At 39.8% G+C, this 22,026-nt stretch overlaps 1 protein-coding gene across 3 annotated transcripts in view; it reads left to right on the top strand.

The window, feature by feature from the left end:
• GADL1 (glutamate decarboxylase like 1) overlaps window positions 1–22,026 on the top strand; it is a 182,390-nt gene that overhangs the window by 65,789 nt on the left and 94,575 nt on the right. For all 3 annotated transcript variants that reach the window (XR_007128906.1, XR_007128908.1, XM_047738962.1), the window contains exons 10-11: window positions 1,315–1,379; window positions 1,633–1,714. Coding sequence is in view for 1 of the 3 variants with exons in the window: in XM_047738962.1 (XP_047594918.1) it covers window positions 1,315–1,379; window positions 1,633–1,714 (147 nt within the window). In the remaining 2 variants the exon portion in view is untranslated. The remainder of the gene's footprint in view (window positions 1–1,314; window positions 1,380–1,632; window positions 1,715–22,026) is intronic.

Raw genomic sequence — 22,026 nt, 5'->3', positions numbered from 1 at the left:
ATACTATGCAGCCATCCAAAGAAATGAAATCTTGCCATTTGCGATGACGTGGATGGAACTAGAGGGTATCATGCTTAGCGAAATAAGTCAATCGGAGAAAGACAACTATCATATGATCTCCCTGATATGAGGGAGAGGAGATGCAACATGGGGGGTTGAGGGGGTAGGAGAAGAGTAAATGAAACAAGATGGGATTGGGAGGGAGACAAACCATAAGTGACTCTTAATCTCACAAAACAAACTGAGGGTTGATGGGGGGAGGGGTTGGGAGAGGGGGGTGGGGTTATGGATATTGGGGAGGGTATGTGCTATGGTGAGTGCTGTGAAGTGTGTAAACCTGGTGATTCGCAGACCTGTACCCCTGGGGATAAAAATATATGTTTATAAAGCTGTAAAAAAAAAAAAAAAAGAGGATGAATACCCAAGTTTTGTAGCTACATGGACGGGACTGGAAGAGATGATACTGAGTGAAATAAGTCAAGCAGAGAGAGTCAATTATCATATGGTTTCACTTATTTGTGGAGCGTAACAAATAGCATGGAGGACAAGGGGAGATGGAGAGGAGAAGGGAATTGAGGGAAATTGGAAGGGGAGGTGAACCATGAGAGACTATGGACTCTGAAAAACGATCTGAGAATTTTGAAGGGGTGGGGGGTGGGAGGTTGGGGGCACCAGGTGGTGGGTATTGTAGAGGGCACGGATTGCATGGAGCACTGGGTGTGGTGCAAAAATAATGAATACTGTTATGCAGAAAAAATAAAAAAATTAAAAAAAAATAAATCACAGAGATGCAGAGTACAGCATATTGACCGTAGTCAATAATATTGTACTGACGATGTGGTGACAGATGGTGACTACACTTATCTTGGTAAGCCCGTGGTAATGTACGGAAGTGTCAAATTACTATGTTGTACATTTGAAACTAATAGAAGATGGTAAGTCAGCTATGTTTCAATAATGACACTGAAAAGTAAAAACAAAGGAGATTGTCTATTTCAGATTCTAGATTGGAGAAGGAATGGACTGTGTCTTTCAAGTCACTTTTTTGTCCACACACCTGCCAACAGCCTAATACACCAATTTCTTTATGCTGTGTGAATTTAAATTCTAAGCGTCTGTGGGAGGCCATCTACCGTGATGCGGCTCTGTTGGCCTGAGTGACAGGCAGTGAGCACAAGTGTTTGGAGTGTTCATGGCTTAACGTGGGTTTACAACAAAGTATTAAGGTTGTCCCTCAGACTTTTCTATGACAATGAACTGGGGAACACATAACAGTGAAATAACATTGTTGCATTTATGTAAATTTCTCAACAGGCTTCTTGGGGTGGCTCAGCTTTGATGTCCAGAAAGTATCGGAAGCTTCTGCAGGGCATCCACAGGTAAATGTTTTGGGGCCCAGCACCTCTTATTTAGATAAGGGAAACTCTCTGGGTCTTGCATACTTAAGTGACACTGTGACAACCCAGAGATGAAGTGACTGTTCTACTTGAAAACTCCAAGCTCCCCAGAGAACTCAAATCAGCAAACCAGTTGAGCGCTTGAATACATGTGCTGCTAAGGAAAGTATTTTTTCCCCCAGTAGAAGCTTATTAAGTTCCCTCCTTCCCTTGTCCTTTTTCTTTTGCGTAACAGAGCTGACTCCGTGGCCTGGAACCCCCACAAGATGCTGATGGCTGGAATTCAGTGCTGTGCTCTCCTCGTAAAAGACAAATCTGTGAGTTTTCCTCTTCTGGCCTTTGGGCTTCTGAGGGGGTTAAACTACCGTGTTTGCAGAGGACTTGCTTTTGCTTACATTTTGATGCTTTCGGACCGATATAGATGAAGGTCTTTGGTAAATGTTGGTGGCATGGAAAGGAAAAATAAATAGACTCAGATGAAAAAAAAAATCTAGTGTTTCTGCTCAGGTGATTTTGTGGATTAGATCTCGGTATTATATAACCTCATTAGTTACAGCAAAATGGTCTCTCTTGCCCTCATTTGGATTATATTTTAAACCTCAGTTTTAAACATTGCCAAGATTTTGTTCTCCTTGATTAAGTCTGGGATTTAAGTTATCTTGAAACTTCTGCTTGCTGAGAAAGTGGAACAGATGTGTGTCATACATTAAATTGAATGCCTAATATGCTTAGCTAGGGCTTCACAGCACATTTATAGAGGAATATGTTAGCTCGCGGCTGACCGCCGAACACGGATTTATTAGCTTCTTTGGGAACATTGCGGGGAGTTTGGAAACCAGTCAGAATCACGGTGGGGAAGTGGGAAGGGGTTGCTGAGTTTCCTCCTGGCCACAGGTGTCAAACCCATGTTTTTTTTCTGGGTAAAATAAGGATTCTTGTGGGAAGTGGCCCAGGCTGGGAAGTGCCACTTCATTCTTAGAAATGCCTCCTCAAGATATGTGTGCAGCATGTGGGTGATTTTTCTCAGCCATCTGTTTACATTTTCTTCTTAGGGGACTCCCTTTGCCAATGCTAAAGTCATTTTCTCTTTTTAAGGAATTTTATTTCAAATGAAAGCCATATTTAAAATTAAAACCTAGTCTTGCATGTGCAGATAGTTACAACTCTCTTTAAAAATGAATTGTGATATTTGTAGGTCGGAGCCCTTTGTGTTTTGAGATGTCCAAAGGGAATACTGTATGGGCCAAGGGCAGGCCACCCAAAATGTACTCCAAAGGCATATTGATTACTTTGAATGGGAATTAGCTAGTGCGATGACATTCGGGCCCCCTCTGTCCTCCTGAAAGCCAGAAACAAATGTCCCATATAAAGATACCCTCCGTGTAGTAAGAAGTAGGAACACATCCTACCACTGGGGACAGGAACTTGAAAGCCAAGAGAGCTGTAAAAACAAAGCTGTTACTTTTTTACTAATCACTACCTCAGCCCAAATTCTGCTTAGAATTTTTTACTAATTAAAGCTCTCAAACATCTGTTTTCTTTACCCTGTCCACTCCTCACAAACTAATTGTCTTGCCGTCTGAAATGTATAAAAACTGCCTCGGTCGTTTGTTTGGGTCTCAATCTCATTATTTGGCCTCCATGTGCACATCATAAAACTTTAACTTCTTTTTTTCCCCCTGTCAATCTGTCTTCATGTAAATTAATTCTTAGTCCAGGTAGAAGAACCTAGGACAAAGAAACATTTCCTCTTCCCCTTCAGGATCCATCAGAAACTATGAACAGATTCTGCATTTAGAGATAGAGACACTTTGGGAAATAGAAATTGATTCTCTAATATTTTATGAGGTTGGCTACTGTTGGCTATATTCAACATCATTTCACTTTTTTGCACTTAACTCCTTAAGTTATGACTTCATTTTAAAATGGAAAGGTAGTTTAGGATTACTATATCACATGTGAACCAAGGAACATCCTCAGCGTTATCTGTACTTAACGTATTTAGGACATGACAGAGTTAGGAATAAACCCAGGTTTTCCCTTGCTTTAGATATAAGAACAAAAATATGTCAAGTATCCCTTATGTGCCAGGCATTCGACATCTGCCTTCTCCCCAGTTGGCTGATCTGAATGACTTCCTTAACTGTTGGTGTGTCGGAAAATTCAGACCCCAAGTTTTATGACTATTCTTTTAAATAACATTCTAGCTTTTATATGTTTTTCTTGTCAAATGATATTTGCGTGATTTCGCCAAGAATTGATTTGCACTTATGTACTTGCGACAATTCAAAATTTTCTGGATCATCTAACTCTATTATAGAGGTGATAATTTTATTTTTTTAAAAGTATTCATTCCTGGATCTCAGTAAAAACAATACCCGTGTCGACTCACATGGCAGAGTTAAGAAGTTAGGAAAATTGCATGCATCATGCAAAGGACTGAACACTTTTAAAAGTTACCATTTTTCTTTAAATAAAATATTGTTTTTAAATTAATTGGAATGGGGAGCTGAACCATGAGAGGTGAGATATTACAATCAGCTTAAGAAGTTTTACACTGGCAGTTTTCTGTCTCTTTTATACCTATTTTCTGCCTCTGTTCTCTTTCACACTCATTCATTCATCATTCAAGCAACACTAACTGACTTCCTGTGTAGGCCAGGTGCTGTGCTAATTCTGGGCTTATGAAACAGACACATTCCCTGTAGTCAAAGAGCTCATAATCTTACAGAGGACACAAAGAACAAAATGTTCCTACTTAATTATTATTTTGATAAGTGGTTTGCAGAATGTGTCAGACGCTGTTCATCATGTATTCCATAGCCATTCCAATCTCCTTCCCTTCTCCCTCCCTTGTACTGGGAGCTACCAAATGACACAGTTAATGGTCGGTACGTTATAGAGGAAATGTGAAGAGGCTCTTGAGAAAGGTGTTACTTGCAGCTAAAGGTGATACACACAAGAGGAGAGCATCCTTTCCCTTACTTCTGCCTTGAATGTGGTTGATTCAGAGCATGAGGCCCAGGGCTTGATAGCCACAGAGCAACCACAATATGATGCCCCTAAATTAAAAGGTGAATGTGCACAGAATGGCAGAACAGAAAGGGGACAAGTCATGGCCTTGAATAAAGATTTTGAAATGTTGCATGAATCCCGGAAGTGATGAGTTGTAAACATTCTGTGGTATGAGGTCATTAAATGTCATTATTGCTGAAACCACTTCGATTGGGTAATCTGTCTCTTGCAGCCAAATGCACTCCTAGCTGATAGAGAAAAGAGTGTGGGACTCAGAGAAAACAGAGCAGGGAGACCTGAGATATTTCAGGTAGAAGAAACAATGTGGATCAAGTTTTTAAGGAAGGAAGGTCCTTTTCATTTTGTTTTATTTTATTTTTAATTGTTTTTAAAGATTTTATTTACTTGAGAGAGCGAGAGAGAGAGAACACATGAAGAGGGGGAGGGGCAGAGGGACAAGCAGGCCTCCCTCTGAGCAGGGAGCCCTATGCAGGGTTCAACCCCAGGACCCTGAACTCATGACCTGAGTTGAAGGCAGATGTTTAATTGACTCAGACACCCAGGCATCCCCAGGAATATCCCCTTCATTTTAGAAACCAAAAAAAGTCTGTTGTAGCTGATCCAGAGAATAATGCTAAGACTGACATGAGATGAGGCAGTGGATGGAACAGTGGATGGTGAAGTGGAGTCTTCACCATTTTAGTGATTTTAGCCTTGATCTTCAGGACAAAGAAAGAATTTTAAAACCCAGGGAGTTATCTGAAAAGATTTTTATTTAAGACAAAGAAATGGAGGTGGGCAGGAATGGATGCAAGAGTCAGAAGAAGCTGGCCGCGTCCAAGCAAGAGTTGATGGCAGGGGAGTCGGAAAACTGTGATGAAATTCAAGCTCTGTTTTACCAAGCCACTAGACAGGGCTGCATTACCAGTTATATGTGGGAGATGAGGAAGAAGCAAGTGTCATAGTTGACTCCCTGCTTAGTGATATGGCAACTAAGCGAACGTTCATCTGTAGGCAGATGGAGACTGCTGGAGGAGGAGAAGACTTGAGAGTGAAATGTCTTGGTTTTAGCATTGGCTATCATCAAATTTGGGATTCCTATGAAGTTTTCAAGTGAAGGGTTCAAGTAGGCAGTTGGCACATAGATCCAGAGCTAGGAAAAGTGATCTGGGCTGGAAAAGCATATTGGGAGTGCTGACACATAGATGTTCTCCAGGGTCCTAGAGGTCCAATGGATTGCCTTGGGAGAACCTTGGGAGTGAGAAGAGAAGAGGGTATAGAACCTAGCCCTGAGGAACTTCAGAGTCTGTGAAAGCTGAGGTCGTCGGAACGGCCGGGGAGAAAGGAAGAAGATCAGGAAAGAGTGTCACTAATGAAATATTCTTTGAGGGAGGAGTATTATGAGGAGTGTGCAAGACTGTCACCCTTTGTGTTGAAGCTGAAATGTCACTCCTTAAGGAAGAGATCCCAGACTCTCCAGCTGGACTGGCATCTCCCATTTATTCTTTCTCAAACCTCATGCCCTTTCCCTAAGTGCCAATCAGGATTCGTCATTATGATTTCTCATGTATTAACTTCCCTTCCCTCTAGAACATAAGCTGTATGAGGACAGGGACTATGCCATTGTATTTGCCGCTGTATCCGCAGTGCCTAGCAAGGATTCACTGAATGAGCACAAAATTAAAATTCACTGAAAAATGTAACATTTAAATGAATGGAAAAGCCTCAGAAATATTTGCCATCATGTCAGCAGAAACTGGGAGTTCCCAGTTTTTCCCCTACCCCAAATTATTTCTTTTGACAACTCTGAGATAACAATGATGAAAATTACAATTGATGAATTTACGTTGCCTCCATCCTAAAACAGGGCCTTAGCGTGCCTCCAGAGGTAATTGACGAATAGTGGTTTTAATTTGGACCTACTCCTCCAGTTAATGGAAGGGGATAACTCTAGTTAAAAGAAAGCAAATTACTTAGTGAATATACTTTTGTTAAGGGGAAAAACTAATTCCCTAATTTGTACCCTCAAAGCCCTGACATTCACAATGCTATTTTCCTGATTGACTAGCTGTGGTGTTTGCATTTTTAATGCCCTGTATTAGTAAAGAAGACTACTACCAAAACAAACAGAGCTGCTGCTCTCAGAGTTGTACTCTCACTAACTGTCTATGCAACATAGGGATAAAAAGAAAATCAGACGTTTATAAAAAAAACAACAACAACCCACTGTGATTATATATAGGTTGACTTCAGATGTAAATGCTGGCACTACATGGCTGTTTTGGATCAAAGACAATTTTGATGCTTTGATCTAAAAGAAAAGGCAATGTATTCTAAGAATCAGTTACGTGGATGGGGGAAATCTTGGTATTGGTTTTTTTATTTTTAGTGTTTATTGGAAAGAATTCTTATTAAAAAAAAACAACAACAACAGATACATGAAAATGAGAAACTTGCTAATCAGATGACTTTCTGAGTATAGATTTTCCTCTCCATTTCTACCGACCATTATCACCTGATATTAACTCACAGGCACTTCCTGTTTCACTGAACGATATCACTGAACAATTTTTTTTAATAGACTGTGTTGATCCTACAGATGTTTTTTATGTCCATTTTTATATGTTAATTTCAGTAGTAATTTAGATGCATCATAGAAGAATTAGAAAATTTAAATATGGAGAAAAATTAAGAAAGAGTGACAGGATACAGATACCTGAAGATGCCCTTTTATATATTTTCTCCTGCATATATACATTGAAATGTATATATATGCACCTACCTAATCTAAAAAAATTACAACATAGTTTGCTTTTAGCATGCTCTTTTTGTTTAACCAAATGGTTTTTGTTTAACCTATACATTTTTTAAAAAACAGATTTTAGGTATTTATTCGTCAGAGAGAAAAAGACCACAAGCCTGGGGAGCATCAGGCAGAGGGAGAAGCAGGAGCAGGGAGCCTGATGAGGGACTCGATCTCAGGACCCTGGGATCATGACCGGAGCTGAAGGGAGACACTTAACGGAACTGAGCCACTCAGGCATCCCATTCTATACAGTTTTAATAGCTGTGTAGTGGTCTATCATTTTGACATATTATAATTAACTTGAGGATCTTGTTATTGTTGTCCCATTAGATTGTTTCAGGATATGTGCTGCCAAGGTAAGCGCTCAATTATGTCATTTTAATGTTTGGCCATTAGAGATTTGGCTGCCATCTTTGAGACTAAATCTTCATGTACATCCTATATTCTTTCCTTATAGTAAATTCCTAGACATAGAAGAGCCATGATCAGCTTTCATGATGCCTTTTTATACTTATTTCCCAATTTTCCTTGTAAAATACCTCTTACATCATGCCTGGGTGGCTCAGTGTGTTAAGGGCCGACTCTTGATTTCAGCTCAGATCATGATCTCAGGGTCGTGAGATGGAGCCCCACATCAGGATCTGTGCTCAGTGGGGAGTCTGCTTCGATTCTCTCTTTCCCTCTCTCTCTGCCTCTCCCCCCTGCTCATCTTCTCCCTCTGTCTCTCTTAAGTAAATTAGTAAATCTTAAAATACTGTTGACCTTCTCACTAACTGAGTATGTGTGTTCATCTCTGACATCACAGGGGTTTTTAGCTTTGTCAGTTTAGTAGGCAAGACATCTGTACACCCACACTTAGAGGCACACGTAAACATTTTCCTTCTAATTTTATCTATTGACATAGCTCCTTCTGAGGGATCTTCTTCAGACAGAGGTATTGACATGCGACTCTGGGCTAGGTTTGAAATGTGAGGCCCATAAGCCTGCAATTGTTTTCTCCATTCTAGAGGACACAGAATGTAGTCCAGTTATTCACTAGGAGAAAGAGTAGTGGGAAAAAGAGGATAGAAAATTCATTCAACACAATCACCGCAAGTATACTATAGGTCAGGTCCTGTGATGCAGAGAGAAAATGAGAAAAGGAAGTGTAATATCATTTCCCAGTATGGTTCCCTAGAAGAAGGCAGAGTTTTCAGCCCCATTTATATTTTTATTCTGAGTGGCAACTGATATTGCAAATGACAATTACTCTATGTCATTTAAAAAAAATTGTGCAAGAAAAGAAAGGAGAGAAAGTAGATTTATCAGAGAAACTGGAACACACTGTGCCTGATTTTGTGAAGATTTCTTTTTTAGCTCTTGTTTTTCTTCACGGAGTTCCTATGGAAGTGCTATTGGGCGGTTTGAAAATATGAACAATCCGATCGTCAAAGAAGTTCTTTTCTTTTCATGCCAGAGAACACTCACACTTCCCCTGTACACCCATATTATTATAAGCTTCCGTGGAATGACAGCCTCCTAGGTAATGCGGCAGAAAAAGGGGAAGGTAGGTGTTTAAAACTGATTAGAAAAAAAGGAGCATTTCACTTGTAGGAGAGACATCAATCTCCCGTGCTTGAAGCTGCCAAAATTATTCTCTGTGTCTTGGATGTTCTTGCTGAACAGAGAAAAGTTTTAGATTTTTCAGCAGGGTTGAGATTGCATAAAACTGGCAGAATTCATCAAATACATGGTTGGTCATTAGCCCTTTCCTTTTTAAAGTCTTTTTTTAAAAATTATAATAAACCAAAGTTGATTTTCTTTTCAGGAGGCTTTTGGAAATGTGTGCTTATGCGTGTATTGATGTGTATCACATCAAATACAAAAAAACCCTCATGTGGTGTTATCAGTCATGACAAACACTGTTTCCATGTCTGCTTTCCTTCTTTGTGAAGTAAAGGGATATAATAATTAATGTTAGAATTGCACATTTTCAAAATCCATTATGTCTTTTTCCACCAAACAGACCAGTAATATTGGGTTTTAGAGTTTTTGTGTTGGTACTGAAATTGTCATTAATTTTATTTATTTATTTTTTATTTTTTTAAAGATTTTATTTATTTATTTGACAGAGAGAGATCACAAGTAGACAGAGAGGCAGGCAGAGAGAGAGAGAGAGAGGGAAGCAGGCTCCCTGCTGAGCAGAGAGCCCGATGTGGGACTCGATCCCAGGACCCTGAGATCATGACCTGAGCCGAAGGCAGCGGCTTAACCCACTGAGCCACCCAGGCGCCCAAATTGTCATTAATTTTAACAAAGGATTTGCACTTTGTTTTAGATCTATGTATCTTTCTTTTTTTTAAGATTTTATTTATTTACTTGACAAACAAAGATCACAAGTAGACAGAGAGGCAGGTAGAGAGATGAGGAAGCAGGCTCCATGGCAAGCAGAGAGCCCAATGTGGGGCTCGATCCCAGGACCCTAGGATCATGACCTGAGCTGAAGGCAGAGGCTTTAACCCACTGAGCCACCCAGGTGCCCCTAGATCTATGTTTCACATAGCCTAATATATTAACTCCTCTGTGCACTGTGGCTCCAAGCAATGAGTTACTGCATAATTGTGGTTGTACTACCTGATTTCAATCAGTAGTTACCAACATGTCATAAATGAGTGTAAGTCTTAACGTAGAACGTATCCCATGGTTCTTGGAATCGTGTATGTAGCAGACTCGACTCCAGGAGGGCAGAAGGGGTCTTATTCACTGCTGTAGTCACCCTACTTAGTACAAAGTCTGACACTCAATGCTCAGTGAAATGTTTCCTGAAGTGAAATTTGTGTCTTTTTCCAATACCATCAAATGGTGTTTTAAATGTGTTACCTGTAGGATGAAGTAGCATGCCCTTTATCATCACATCCTGATCTCTTTCAAGTCTTAAAAAGTGTCCTTCCTGCTGGTACATTGGACAGGGTGTAGAAATTGTTTGTCTTAACCATATGGTTTGCCATATCCATTACCTCCTCACATCCCATTTCATGTTGGCTTTTAAAAAATGTCTTTACTCTAAACTGTGCCAACATTTGGCCTTTTATCTACATGCCTCAGAGACCAATAATAAATCAGTGACTCATGCTTTCCTTTTTCAGAAACCATATTGTCTTTCCCTTAGGACTTATTTTCGTTTTAGTGTCTAATGATGCTGTTCTCTATTGGCGACTGGACAAACGGAAGACATACTTACTTTTCTAAGGTTCCCTGCGTCCTCTCTTGACCCTTTCTAATGGACAGAATGACATTCACAATCTGCCGGTTTGCTGGATGTGGCTGTTTGTAATGTTGGATCCAGTATCTTGGCCAGCAGCTTCCCAATTTCATCCTTGAGTTCCTTCAAACCTTTGGGTGACTGCCACCTGGTCCTATTGAGTAAGCTACATTAATTTCATCAGTTTGACTTAGATGAGTTGGGGTGTTGCCCACTATGGGATTTGATATCTTCTGCCTGTCTATTTCTGGAGAACCCTAAGAGTGTGGGAATCTCTCTGATATCCTTCCAGGTAAAGAATTCATTCTTCATGGCAGCCCTCCCATTTCAGTAGGGGACCCCAACTTTTGCTTCTCTGCCAATCATCACAGAAGACTGCAGATTTGTTAAGAAATGATGAAAAAGGAAAAAAAAAAAAGAAATTCTACCTTTGTGTCCTCGCAGTTGAAAATGCCTGAGAAGGAGGATTCTATTAACAGATTGATTTTTTTTCTTTTTCTGTCCTACCTGAAAACAAACAAACAAACAAAAAACTGATTAGGGTCTCATAATCTGGGAGAATTACATAAGCTAAAATCCAAGAAAAACGAGAAACATAGGGTAAGGGCAAAAAAGGAAACCTGGAATGAAGCTAATGGAAAAATTCTTGCCATAATTAGCATGCTATATCTGCCTCAGGTCGATAAAAGTTGGTTTTTGCATTTTTAATGGATTCCAAGCATCTGCCTTTTTTTTTTCCCTTTACCCTTTATTTTACTATGAACTCATTGCAACAAGATTTTTTTTTCTATTTCTACTCTCTGGTATGATGACTTCTTGGAATAAATTGTTCTATTTGCTTTCCTTTGTACAATTCTGGTTGTCATGTATGTTGTTTTCCAACAAATATATCTAAAAACATACCTGACATTCCTAATTAGGCTTTCCAGCTTTGTTGTTTCAGGACAAAAACTTTCAGGGAGTTAATTTTTTCCTAGGTTTTTCTTCTATGACAATTCAAAGTGTCAATATGAGTCCATGTGATGAGATTTATTCTGATTTTGTAATTCAGTGGTGGTAAATGTAGATTTATTTTATATAGGCTTTTAGTAATTGTACTTAGACCCTAAGTTGTAGGAAAATTGTAAATGGCATATAATGAAGAAATAAATTGTAGGCTGAATAGGAAGATGGAAACTCTGTAAAAGAGTCACTGTATCTTTAAATTCAAGGTGTGTACAACCATGTGTGCAAGCACTTATGCACATACATTCACACGGCAAACATACCTGCCCTTAAACCATAATGATATTGATGGGAAATTAGAATTTAGGGAGTTTTGTTAATTGCAAAAATAATTCAATACCTTCTCTGCCAGTTCTTTCTGAGGGCTTTTTTGGAGGTTGGAAGATGTTGGTCTTTTTTTTTTTTTTTTTCAATGAATTGTTACGAACTATAAGAAAATTACAAAAATGTGCATAAGATGTAAATAAATGGCTTAGTTCATTGTTGTAAAAAGAATAATCAAGTAGTTCCCATACAGATTCCAACAAAGAACATAGCCAGAAACCCAGAAAACCCTCATGGGCTCCTTCCTATTCTTGACTTTCTTGCTTTTCTTTTTAGTTTTGCTCTGCAGTGTGGATCCTCAAATAATATAGTTTACTTTTCCCTTCTGAAGGAATCGTGCAATGTATATATATATATTTGGTTGGGCACGGTTGCTGCTGTTGCTCAGATTTACGTCATGTCCATAAGACTCATCTATATTTTGACACAATATGATGATTCTTCGTTTTCTCTGTTTTATACTATTCTGTATGATCATAGCACAATTTATTTATCCTTTTTACTGTTGATGGATATTTGCGTTATTCCCATTTGGGGATTTTACAAAAAGTGGCTATGAACCCTTTTTTGCACATATCTTCATTGCTCACTACATCTCTGAGGTTCCATCTGGTCTAATTTTCCTTCTTGAAGACCATATTTAGGAATTTCTTAGTGGATCAAAAGGTGGCATATTCTGTTAGACTTTGCTTCTTTGAAAATGTCTTTATTTCATTTTTTCTGGAGATAGAACTCTGTTGGTAATTTTCTTTTACACTTTACTGTCCCCTTCTCTTTTTTTTTCCTTTTTAGTGTTAGAAAGTTAACTCTCTTTTTTCCCCCACTTTATATACTTATTTAAGTAATCTTTACATCCCACATGAGGCTTGAACTCATGACCCAGAGATCAAGAGTCATCCGCCCTTCCAACTGAGAAGCCAGGAGCCCCTGTCATTTATTTGATGACAAAATTACTTTTTAATTAGGCTTCCCTTAAGATTTTCAAGCTTTCTTTAAGTTTCTGCTATTTATCTGTGATGTTGTAAACATGTATTTTGTTGGTTTTATCTTGCTTTGGCTTCATTGGGCTTGTTTTATCTGGGGATTGATAGGTTTCCTAAGTTTTGAAAACTATCCATTTAATTATCAACTCTGCCTCCTCTCTCTCTTTCTCTGGCACTGCAATTAAACATATATTAGACCTTCTTACTGGTTCGTGTGTGTGTGTGTGTGTGTGTGTGTGTGTTTTAAGATTTTATTTTAAGTAATCTCTATAGCCAGTGTAGGGCTTAAACACACAACCCTGAGATCAAGATTCACAGGCTCCACAGACTGAGCCAGCCTGGAACTCCTGTTTCCTCTGCATTTTGTAGGTTTCCTAATTGTGTCCTTTCATGCTTTGTTATGGAGAGTTTTGATGACCTATCTCAAAATTCATGAATGCTGCCTTCAGCTTTGTCTGAACTGTCAAAGTCATCCATTCAGCATTTACTTTTTTATTGTCTTTCTAGTTCTATTATTTTAACTGAGTCTTTTTCACGTATATAGTGCCTCTAGGTTCTTCTTGACATTTGCAAGATCAGCCTTTATGTCCATGAACATAGTAACCATAGATTTACAGTCTACTTCTGTAAACTCTGATATCTAAATTCCCTTGAGTGCTATTCCTGTCGATTCCTACATCTGTGGTTCCTGGCTCTCATATTGTCTAGAGAGGCACCTTAAAATTTTTGGTGGTTTGCTGAATATTTTGTTTGAGAAATTATCTTTAGGATAACTTAAAATGAAGAGTGGAGTTATGTTCCCTGAGAGAAGATTTTATTTCCATTCTTCTGGGCATCTGGGACAATCAGCAGTCTAGGAAGAAGGCTTGACATTTTTCTGGATCTCTAGAGTATACCCTAGATCACCATTTCAGGGTAGAGACCTTTGAATCCTGAACAAGAAAAAGAATTGCCCTTAGAGACACTGAGCACCTATGAACTGTTCCCTGGAAGTACTTGAAGTGTGAGATGGTGAGAATGTGAGATGGAATGGTGACATAACAGGTCTCCACACACCTGTGGGTCACAGTCTCTGTTCCCTCACTTCTCACTCTTCTGGCTCTTGCCTTAGCCGCCTCCCTCAGACGGAAATTTTCCCTCGGGTGGAGACATTTCTGACTGACTTTCTGGAGTTCCATTCCTCTCCTTGGACCTCCCAGTAGTTTATTCCTGTCTTGTGCATGTCGTGATGCTTTTCATTAGATGCAGTTTTTATGTTCTGTTTCAAGCATATTCTATTTTCTACAGCAGGAGCATTGCCAACTTATCTCGTCCTTTATTACCAGAGTTGATATAGACTAGGCTTTAGCTTTTTATTTTTTTTATTTTTAAAAATATTTTATTTATTTATTTATTTGAGAGAGAGAGAGAGAGCGAGCTTTCGAGTGAGGGGAGGAGCAGAGGGAGAGGGACAAGCAGACTCTGCACTGAGCGTGGAGCCCCATGCGGGGCTCAATCCCATGACCCTGAGATTGTGACCTGTGCCAAAAAACTAAGAGTCAGGTGCTCCCAGGCTTTAGGTTTTTAATAATCAGCTGCTGTTTCATGCTGTCAGCAGGGATAGGCATCTGTTAGCTTACTCATCGTTTCATTCAACCAGCAAATGTGTGCAGCCTCTTATGCATTAGGTAAGACATGATCCCTGCCCTAGGTGAACTCAAAGGCTAGTAGGGAAAACAGATTCAAGCAGATGATTAAAATATGATATGTAATGTAAGTATTAGAGTTTTATAATGGAGTAATGGAGTAAAAAGGAGGTGTTTGGGGAAAGCAGATCAGATAAGAGAAGAACCCTGCTGATAAGGCTGGTCTAGAAAAGTTAGTTGCAGCAGAAGTGGCTTAAAATAATATTCATATTTTCTTTCCATTTTATTTATTTATTTACTTATTTATCTATCTATTTCTTTTATTATACTTTTTAAGATTTTAAAAAGAGAGAGAGAAAGAGAGTACAAGCCGGGGCAGGGGGGCGGGAAGCAGGGCATGAGGGAGAAGCAGACTCCTCACTGAGCAGGGAGCCAGACGTGGGACTTGATTCTGTGACTCTGGGATCATGACCTGTGCCGAAGGCAGACGCTTAACCTATTGTGCCATCAAGGCTCCCTTCTTTCCATTTTTTGAGAAATATATGATCAAGTGTAATGAGGAACATACAAACCACTTGTAACCCACTAGCCAAGTTAAATCATTTAAAATTTGTAGATAGATGAATATTATGTATTACTGTATCTCTGCTGATGTAGATTAATCTGTTTTGCTATAACTAGCATCTTCTTTTCTTTGTCCATTCCTAACCCCTTCTTTGATATAAGAAACAGAGACAGTTAGGCTTATAGAGTCTTGAGGATACTTCTTTTTTTTTTTTTTTTTCAATTTTTTTTAATTAATTTTTTATTTTTTCAGCATAACAGTATTCATTATTTTTGCACCATACCCAGTGCTCCATGCAATCCGTGCCCTCTACCATACCCACCACCTGGTGCCCCCAACCTCCCACCCCCCACCCCTTCAAAATTCTCAGATCGTTTTTCAGAGTCCATAGTCTCTCATGGTTCACCTCCCCTTCCAATTTCCCTCAACTCCCTTCTCCTCTCCATCTCCCCTTGTCCTCCATGCTATTTGTTATGCTCCACAAATAAGTGAAACCATATGATAATTGACTCTCTCTGCTTGACTTATTTCACTCAGCATCATCTCTTCCAGTCCAGTCCATGTAGCTACAAAACTTGGGTATTCATCCTTTCTTTTTTCTTTTTCTTTTTTTTTTTTTTACAGCTTTATAAACATATATTTTTATCCCCAGGGGTACAGGTCTGCGAATCGCCAGGTTTACACACTTCACAGCACTCACCATAGCACATACCCTCCCCAATATCCATAACCCCACCCCCCCTCTCCCAACCCCCGCCCCCCATCAACCCTCAGTTTGTTTTGTGAGATAAAGAGTCACTTATGGTTTGTCTCCCTCCCAATCCCATCTTGTTTCATTTACTCTTCTCCTACCCCCTCAACCCCCCATGTTGCATCTCCTCTCCCTCATATCAGGGAGATCATATGATAGTTGTCTTTCTCCGATTGACTTATTTCGCTAAGCATGATACCCTCTAGTTCCATCCACGTCGTCGCAAATGGCAAGATTTCATTTCTTTTGATGGCTGCATAGTATTCCATTGTGTATATATACCACATCTTCTTTATCCATTTGTCTGTTGATGGACATCTAGGTTCTTTCCATAGTTTGGCTATTGTAGACATTGCTGCTATAAACATTCGGGTGCACGTGCCCCTTAAGATCACTACGTTTGTATCTTTAGGGTAATTACCCAGCAGTGCAATTGCAGGGTCATAGGGTAGTTCTATTTTCAACATTTTGAGGAACCTCCATGCTGTTTTCCAGAGTGGTTGCACCAGCTTGCATTCCCACCAACAGTGTAGGAGGGTTCCCCTTTCTCCACATCCTCGCCAGCATCTGTCATTTCCTGACTTGTTCATTTTAGCCATTCTGACTGGTGTGAGGTGATATCTCATGGTGGTTTTGATTTGTATTTCCCTGATGCCGAGTGATATGGAGCACTTTTTCATGTGTCTGTTGGCCATCTGGATGTCTTCTTTGCAGAAATGTCTGTTCATATCCTCTGCCCATTTCTTGATTGGATTATTTGTTCTTTGGGTGTTGAGTTTGCTAAGTTCTTTATAGATTTTGGACACTAGCCCTTTATCTGATATGTCATTTGCAAATATCTTCTCCCATTCTGTCAGTTGTCTTTTGGTTTTTTTCACTGTTTCCTTTGCTGTGCAAAAGCTTTTGATCTTGATAAAATCCCAATAGTTCATTTTTGCCCTTGCTTCCCTTGCCTTTGGTGATGTTCCTAGGAAGATGTTGCTGCGGCTGAGGTCGAAGAGGTTGCTGCCTGTGTTCTCCTCAAGGATTTTGATGGATTCCTTTCTCACATTGAGATCCTTCATCCATTTTGAGTCTATTTTCGTGTGTGGTGTAAGGAAATGATCCAATTTCATTTTTCTGCATGTGGCTGTCCAATTTTCCCAACACCATTTATTGAAGAGGCTGTCTTTTTTCCATTGGACATTCTTTCCTGCTTTGTCGAAGATGAGTTGACCATAGAGTTGAGGGTCCATTTCTGGGCTCTCTATTCTGTTCCATTGATCTATGTGTCTGTTTTTGTGCCAGTACCATGCTGTCTTGATGATGACAGCTTTGTAATAGAGCTTGAAGTCCGGAATTGTGATGACACCAACTTTGGCTTTCTGTTTCAATATTCCTTTGGCTATTCGAGGTCTTTTCTGGTTCCATATAAATTTTAGGATTATTTGTTCCATTTCTTTGAAAAAAATGGATGGTACTTTGATAGGAATTGCATTAAATGTGTAGATTGCTTTAGGTAGCATAGACATTTTCACAATATTTATTCTTCCAATCCAGGAGCATGGAACATTTTTCCATTTCTTTGTGTCTTCCTCAATTTCTTTCATGCGTACTTTATAGTTTTCTGAGTATAGATTCTTAGTCTCTTTGGTTAGGTTTATTCCTAGGTATCTTATAGTTTTGGGTGCAATTGTAAATGGGATGGACTCCTTAATTTCTCTTTCTTCTGACTTGTGGTTGGTGTAGAGAAATGCAACTGATTTCTGTGCATTGATTTTATATCCTGACACTTTACTGAATTCCCGTACAAGTTCTAGCAGTTTTGGAGTGGAGTCTTTTGGGTTTTCCACATATAGTATCATATCATCTGAAAGAGTGATAGTTTGACTTCTTCTTTGCCGATTTGGATGCCTTTAATTTCCTTTTGTTGTCTGATTGCTGAGGCTAGGACTTCTAGTACTATGTTGAATAGCAGTGGTGATAACGGACATCCCTGCCGTGTTCCTGACCTGAGCGGAAAAGCTTTCAGTTTTTCTCCATTGAAAATGATATTTGCGGTGGGTTTTCATAGATGGCTTTGATAATATTGAGGTATGTGCCGTCTATCCCTACACTTTGAAGAGTTTTGATCAGGAAGGGATGCTATACTTTGTCAAATGCTTTTTCAGCATCTATGGAGAGTATCATATGGTTCTTGTTCTTTCTTTTATTAATGTGTTGTATCACATTGATTGATTTGCGGATGTTGAACCAACCTTGCAGCCCTGGAATAAATCCCACTTGGTCGTGGTGAATAATCCTTTTAATGTACTGTTGAATCCTATTGGCTAGTATTTTGGCGAGAATTTTTGCATCTGTGTTCATCAAGGATATTGGTCTGTAGTTCTCTTTTTTGTTGGGATCCTTGTCTGGTTTTGGGACCAAGGTGATGCTGGCCTCATAAAATGAGTTTGGAAGTTTTCCTTCTATTTCTATTTTTTGGAACAGTTTCAGGAGAATAGGAATTAGTTCTTCTTTAAATGTTTGGTAGAATTCCCCCTGGAAGCCGTCTGGCCCTGGGCTTTTGTTTGTTTGGAGATTTTTGATGACTGTTTCAATCTCCTTACTGGTTATGGGTCTGTTGAGGCTTTCTATTTCTTCCTGGTTCAGTTGTGGTAGTTTATATGTCTCTAGGAATGCATCCATTTCTTCCAGATTGTCAAATTTGTTGGCGTAGAGTTGCTCATAGTATGTTCTTATAATTGTCTGTATTTCTTTGGTGTTCGTTGTGATCTCTCCTCTTTCATTCATGATTTTATTTATTTGGGTCCTTTCTCTTTTCTTTTTGATAAGTCTGGCCAGGGGTTTATCAATCCTATTAATTCTTTCAAAGAACCAGCTCCTAGTTTCGTTGATTTGTTCTATTGTTTTTTTGGTTTCTATTTCATTGATTTCTGCTCTAATCTTTATGATTTCTCTTCTCCTTCTGGGTTTAGGGTTTCTTTCTTGTTCTTTCTCCAGCTCCTTTAGGTGTAGGGTTAGGTTGTGTACCTGAGACCTTTCTTGTTTCTTGAGAAAGGCTTGTACCGCTATATATTTTCCTCTCAGGACTGCCTTTGTTGTGTCCCACAGATTCTGAACCGTTGTGTTTTCATTATCATTTGTTTCCATAAATTTTTTCAATTCTTCTTTAATTTCCTGGTTGACCCATTCATTCTTTAGAAGGATGCTGTTTAGTCTCCATGTATTTGGGTTCTTTCCAAATTTCCTCTTGTGATTGAGTTCTAGCTTTAGAGCATTGTGGTCTGAAAATATGCAGGGAATGATCCCAATCTTTTGATACCGGTTGAGACTTGATTTAGGACCCAGGATGTGATCTATTCTGGAGAATGTTCCATGTGCACTAGAGAAGAATGTGTATTCTGTTGCTTTGGGATGAAATGTTCTGAATATATCTGTGATGTCCATCTGGTCCAGTGTTTCATTTAAGGCCTTGATTTCCTTGTTGATCTTTTGCTTGGATGATCTGTCCATTTCAGTGAGGGGAGTGTTAAAATCCCCTACTATTATTGTATTCTTGTCGATGTGTTTCTTTGATTTTGTTATCAATTGGTTTATATAGTTGGCTGCTCCCACGTTAGGGGCATAGATATTTAAAATTGTTAGATCTTCTTGTTGGACAGTTCCTTTGAGTATGATATAGTGTCCTTCCTCATCTCTTATTATAGTCTTTGGCTTAAAATCTAATTGATCTGCTATAAGGATTGCCACTCCTGCTTTCTTCTGATGTCCATTAGCATGGTAAATTCTTTTCCACCCCCTCACTTTAAACCTGGAGGTGTCTTCGGGTTTAAGATGAGTTTCTTGTAGGCAACATATAGATGGGTTTTGTTTTTTGATCCATTCTGATACCCTGTGTCTTTTGATTGGGGCATTTAGCCCATTCACATTCAGGGTAAGTATTGAGAGATATGAATTTAGTGCCATTGTATTGCCTGTAAGGTGACTGTTATTGTATATTGTCTCTGTTTCTTTCTGATCTACTACTTTGAGGGTCTCTCTTTGCTTAGAGGACCCCTTTCAATATTTCCTGTAGAGCTGGTTTGGTATTTGCAAATTCTTTCAGTTTTTGTTTGTCCTGGAAGCTTTTAATCTCTCCTTCTATTTTCAATGATAGCCTAGCTGGATATAGTATTCTTGGCTGCGTGTTTTTCTCATTTAGTACTCTGAATATATCATGCCAGCTCTTTCTGGCCTGCCAGGTCTCTGTGGATAAGTCTGCTGCCAATCTAATATTTTTACCATTGTACGTTACAGACTTCTTTTCCCGGGCTGCTTTCAGGATCTTTTCTTTGTCACTAAGACTTGTAAATTTTACTATTAGGTGACGGGGTGTGGACCTATTCTTATTGATTTTGAGGGGGGTTCTCTGAACCTCTTGAATTTTGATGCTTGTTCCCTTTGCCATATTGGGGAAATTCTCTCCAATAATTCTCTCCAATATACCTTCTGCTCCCCTCTCTGTTTCCTCTTCTTCTGGAATCCCAATTATTCTAATGTTGTTTCGTCTTATGGTGTCACTTAGCTCTCGAATTCTCCCCTCGTGGTCCAGTAGCTGTTTGTCCCTCTTTTACTCAGCTTCTTTATTTTCTGTCATTTGGTCTTCTATATCGCTAATTCTTTCTTCTGCCTCATTTATCCTAGCAGTGAGAGCCTCCATGTTTGATTGCACCTCATTAATAGCTTTTTTGATTTCAACTTGGTTAGATTTTAGTTCTTTTATTTCTCCAGAAAGGGCTTTTATATCTCCCGAGAGGGTTGCTTTAATATCTTCCATGCCTTTTTCAAGCCCGGCTAGAACCTTGAGAATCGTCATTCTGAACTCTGTATCTGACATATTACCAATGTCTGTATTGATTAGGTCCCTAGCCTTTGGTACTGCCTCTTGTTCTTTTTTTTTGTTGTGAATTTTTCCGCCTTGTCATTTTGTCCAGATAAGAGTTTATGAAGGAGCAAGTAAAATACTAAAAGGATGGCAACAACCCCAGGAAAATATGCTTTAGCCAAATCAGAAGAGATCCCAAATCGTGAGGGGGGAGAAAGGGGATAAAAATGGGTTCAAAAAGAAAAAAAAAAAAAAAGAAACTATTAAAAAAAAGAAAGCCGATAAAGAAAAAATATAAAAAGAGGAAAAAACATATATATATTAGATAAACTATTTAAAAAACGTTAAAAAAGAAAACGGTAAAAGTTAAAAAAAATTTAGCAGAAGAAGAGAAAAAGAAAAAAAAATTGAAAAAAAAAAATTAAATTAACTGCAAGGCTAAAAAATCATGGGGAGAAAGCCATGAGTTCCGTGCTTTGCTTTCTTCTCCTCTGGAATTCCGCCGCTCTCCTTGGTATTGAAACTGCACTCCTCGGTAGGTGAACTTGGTCCTGGCTGGGTTTCCCGTTGATCTTCTGGGGGAGGGGCCTGTTGTAGTGATTCTCAAGCGTCTTTGCCCCAGGCGGAGTTGCACCGCCCTTACTCGGGGCCGCGCTGAGTAATCTGCTCGGGTTTGCTTTCGCGAGCTTTTGTTCCCTGAGCGCTTTCCGTAGAGTTCCGGAAGACGGGAATGAAGATGGCGGCCTCCCGGTCTCCGGCCTGGAGGAGCTGAGAGCCCGGGGCCCCACTCCTCAGTGCGCCCTCAGAGAACAGCGCCCAATGACTCCCGTCACCCTGGCCTCCGGCCGTGCTCCGAGCTGACCGAGCCTGCGACCGGTCCAAGGCAACCCCGAGCTGAGAGTCACTCCTCGGCTCTGTCTCTGCAGCCGGCTTCCCCGTTCTAATACCGGTAAGCTCTGCGACACTCAGACACCCCCGATCCTTCTGCGACCCTGCGGGACCTGAGGCCGCGCTGTCCCCGCCTGGGCTTCACCCCAGTTAAGCCTCTGGAGCGATGTCCCTCAGCGGAACAGACTTTTAAAAGTCCTGATTTTGCTCCGTTGCTCCGCCGCTCGCCGGGAGCCGGCCCCTCCCCCCGCGGTCTATCTTCCCGTCGCTTTGGATTCACTTCTCCGCCAGTCCTACCTTGCAGAAAGTGGTTGATTTTCTGTTTCTAAAATTGCTGTTCTTCTTCTCTTCAATCTCCCGTTTGATTTGTAGGTGTTTGCAATCTTTAGATAAGCTATTTAGCTGATCTCCCGCTACCTGAAGTAGTCTCAGCCTGCTACTTCTCCGCCATCTTGACTCCTCCCCCCCGAGGATACTTCTTTAATGATGGTTACCGTCATCATGGAAGCTGCTGATTAGGCATCTGAAGTCCAGCTCAGAAGCATGCATTGATGATGTATAGAGCATGTTTTTTTTTTTT

This window comes from Lutra lutra, chromosome 1 (assembly GCF_902655055.1).
Source record: "Lutra lutra chromosome 1, mLutLut1.2, whole genome shotgun sequence".
NCBI lineage: Eukaryota > Metazoa > Chordata > Mammalia > Carnivora > Mustelidae > Lutra > Lutra lutra.
Note: the sequence above shows the minus strand (reverse complement) of the source record. Positions and strands in the feature narration are given on the sequence as shown.